This window comes from Sitodiplosis mosellana, unplaced genomic scaffold (genome assembly GCF_009176505.1).
Source record: "Sitodiplosis mosellana isolate CC-2019 unplaced genomic scaffold, AAFC_SMos_1.0 Smas_scaffold_5626, whole genome shotgun sequence".
NCBI classification, from domain to species: Eukaryota; Metazoa; Arthropoda; class Insecta; order Diptera; family Cecidomyiidae; genus Sitodiplosis; species Sitodiplosis mosellana.
The window spans coordinates 1-3,779 of NW_022600868.1; the positions used below are offsets into that span (position 1 = coordinate 1).

Sequence of the window (3,779 nt, forward strand, 5' to 3'; positions counted from 1 at the left end):
TCTCGGATTTAAATTTTGGAACCGGGGGGGGCTGGCGTCACGGAGCTCCGGAAATTTTAGGTGTTCGCCGTAAAATTTGACATTTATATATAAATTTCTATATACATTTTACCGGCAACACTTGAATTTTCCGGGCGATGACATAATTTCAAATATTCTAACAGAAATTAGCGCCATCTGTCATTTCAAGCGGTAAAATATACATAGTATTTGATAAAATGTTCGAAAATATGTCATCGCCCGGAAAATTGAAGTGTTGCCGGTAAAATGTATGTAGAAATTTATATATAAATGTCAAATTTTACGGCGAACACCCAAAATTTCCGGGGATTCTTTTCTGTGTGTAGTCGGTTTTTCGACTGAAACTCAATTTACTAGGCAAAATATAAGACTGGGCGCCTCTACCAGTCGAAAATCCGCCTAAGTGTGGACTTTTATTTTTCACTGTGTATGTGTACAAATTTGGAGAGACTTAATTGTTGGTCTTCTCAAACTATACATCTTTGCAAAAGACAATAAAAATACTTTTTCCAGCCTCTCTGATCGTCTGTACAAATAGATAGGAAACGTCAAACAAGAACAATAAAACGGCACCTGGCGAAAATTTGGAGAAATAGAGAATCATGCACATAGTTTGCGTCAAAAGTAACGGCTATGCGCAGAGCGGTGAAACCGAACTGTCATCATCAATTACAACGGGGCTGTCAGAATAAAGTACAAATTAAATATACGCCAGACAGTCTTAAGTGCACCTTCGTAGAACGACTCGTTGAATTTGAACTACTATGTTTGAAAAAGACAACGCATTTTCGTGAACGTATATTATTCATGGAGTGAATAAAAAAGATAAAATCAAGTGGAAAATAAATATGTGTGTAAAAATATGTTGTTTCTCTCTTTCCTATTTAAATGCAATGAATGATTTGGATGACACATCCACATTATCAAATTTAGAAAAATGTGTCCAACATGAACAAATTTATCTGAGTTTTCTTTAGATTTTCTGATGTTCAAATGAATTTTAAAGTCAATTAATTCAATTTTCTCCATATTTACGTTCGCTTCCTAGAAAGTGAGCTTAAATGTGTTTCAGGACCCATGGGAATAAAGTGGCTCCTTAAACACACAATGGCTTCCACCGAGTGCACAAATTTGTTCTACTCATTGAACATGTCAGTAGATACTTAACCTCACTTTGTCAATCAAAAACAAGACAAATGTTAGCAAAGAGTTTTTGAGCAAAAAAAAGAAAGTTCATATTCTTTTTCGGTATTTTTTCAAACGTTCCTAAAATATGAATAATGTTTTTAAAAATGGGTTTTCATATTAATACACTAGGTATATTTTTTTAAATAATTGAAATATTTTTTGACCAGAATGCTTGAAATATGTACTCATGTACTTATGCATACTTTTAGCGCGTTCCGCAACGAATGACAACCGACTACGCGGTCCCCGTTGTAGTTTGACAGTTCGGTTTCGACGCTCTGGCTATGCGTCTGTGTTAGTTCAAACGTTGAAAGTATGACACATTGCTCTTAGTCCCCAGGTGCCGCTGTATTGTTTACTATTTTCATGATCAAAAAGGTTGACTTTTTCCAATATAAAGTCTGTGAAACATACAATACTCTCAATGTCACCCATAGATATAGGTTGTGTTGGTACAAAATGCGACAGTGACAGAATTTTCGTTTTTGTTTTATTTATCCCAGATTTTAGGTACTTATTTTCGTGTGTACATTCATTGAAATTTAAAAATAGTTGAGAAGCTGTCTCTTCCTCTATGGAAAGTATTATCAAGTACGGCTATGGTTTCGTATGGGATTCGCTTAAGATTTTTTTTGGGAATGCGTAGATTTGTGCGAATGACAGCGTTTTTAGCTTATTCAGTGATGAAAAGTAAATACGATTCCGTCGAGGGGGAAATCACTCTTTGAATTACTCTCCAATTACTTTTCAAAATAAATGGTCTTACCGTATTAAGACGAACTTTTTCGCAGTGGGATCCAAATACTCTCTATATTCAGTGATCTGTTTCACAATCAATCCAAATAATAAATAATAAAATTACAAATAATTTATCAAAACATACAGAACTATTTCAAATGGTTTGATTTAAAATCAGATCTTTCAAATGAAAATCATGTTTGTATTCATTCGTATAAAATTTAGATATCGATGAATAAAAAATTATTTCTTAATATTAAAATGCCCTTCAAAACTAGTGATATTTAGAAATTATCGCGTCACGGCTTTTGGAAAAATGCTCAAATGTTGGATTAAAATGAATTCAAATGTTTCTTTTAACTTTCATACAAAAGTGGTATTTTCCAAGGGATTTGGAACGAAAATGTAGAAATGATACCAAAGCCGTAGAGAAATAAATATTATGTTATTCAAATAGCACTGTTATTTTATAACAAAGACTGGAGTTTGCGAGATGAAATTTCTGAATCGTATGCGTTTTGCAAGCTTTATGCACAAAAATTCTATTCCAAGTGGAAAAAATATTGCGAGTTGAAAATATCACCGCGAACAATTGCATTTTTGACCCCATTGAGACTTCAGATACGGTCGATTGAACTGGAAATCGATTCTTCATAAAAAATTAAGTGATATATAGTTGCCAATAATCTTTATAAGGTGGTTAGTTTGTGAGCTATGACCGATTTTGTACGCAAAGTGTGACCATTTCGGAAATTTTCAATATTTTCACCTATAAATTCGAATTTGATACTGAAATCATGGGAAAATGATATAATCTTGCTCTCTAATTCTCAATATTTTGATGAAATAATAGCAGTTTGATATGATGAAAACCATGTAGGGGGGCTATTTTAGGTATCTTCCATAGAAAAGTATGAATTTTCAGGGATTTTCAAAGGTTGGCCATAGGCTAGGTTATCCTAGGCTATATCTGAAGTGGGTGAAAATCTAATGGTTTCTAAGTCTAAACAAGCCCAAACTTTTGCCATCACCAGATCTCATTTATCTCGACTGGTCGTTGAGCTATCGTGTTAACAAATTACATTAAAAAATTTGCGCACAACGTACAACGTACGACGTGGAACAGACTCATAAAACATCGCTCTAAAACCCATTTTTTCGTGTTCTACGGCCTCGAAAACGGATAGAAATCATATTTTTGGGGTGTCTTAAAATTTGGGCCAAATGCAATACTTTTACGCAGTCCACGAAATGGGCCTGCGAAAAAGTAAAATGATAAAATTTTGGAAAAAAACGAATTGTTGAATGTTCTTCCAATTTTTTCAGAGCAAATAAAACAAAAAGCTCTTCTATTTTCCCTCATAGCAAATCTACGTCTGCAATGTTATAATAAGTTGTGGGAGAGTAGTGTGTTGAGAAATAATACATGGAGCTAATTTTTTATGTTTTGTACATTTATTTATTGAATGAAAATTAAAGAAGAATTAGTGATTAAGTCGAACAATTCTGGAATTAAGTGCTTAGGAGAGTGGAAGTGTTTTATTGCTAAGGGCTCCCAACTTCTATCAAATTCGTAATTTATTAGATCACTTATGGTTGTGTTTTTGGTGTCGCGTAAGGTTGGTTTCCTGTGCGAAGCATTTGTTGCACATTTCACATCGGAATGGTTTGGCACCGGTGTGATGAATTCGCATGTGTGTCATCAGATGTGATTTATGAAACGTCGAGTAGCTCTTGCACAAGTAGCAATCGTAGCGCCGGCTTTTGCATTTCAGTTCATGCTGATTCTTTTCCATTTCCTTTGTGAAGTAACGGGCGCAAACCATGCATCG

General features: G+C 34.3%; 1 protein-coding gene across 1 annotated transcript in view; it reads right to left on the minus strand.

The window, feature by feature from the left end:
* Positions 1 to 3,317: 3,317 nt before the first annotated feature.
* The window catches only part of LOC129572863 (zinc finger protein 665-like), a 2,363-nt gene continuing 1,901 nt past the window's right edge, over positions 3,318 to 3,779 (minus strand). Inside the window, exon 4 of the mRNA XM_055452976.1 lies at positions 3,318 to 3,323. Within this exon, the coding sequence (XP_055308951.1) occupies positions 3,318 to 3,323 (6 nt within the window). The remainder of the gene's footprint in view (positions 3,324 to 3,779) is intronic.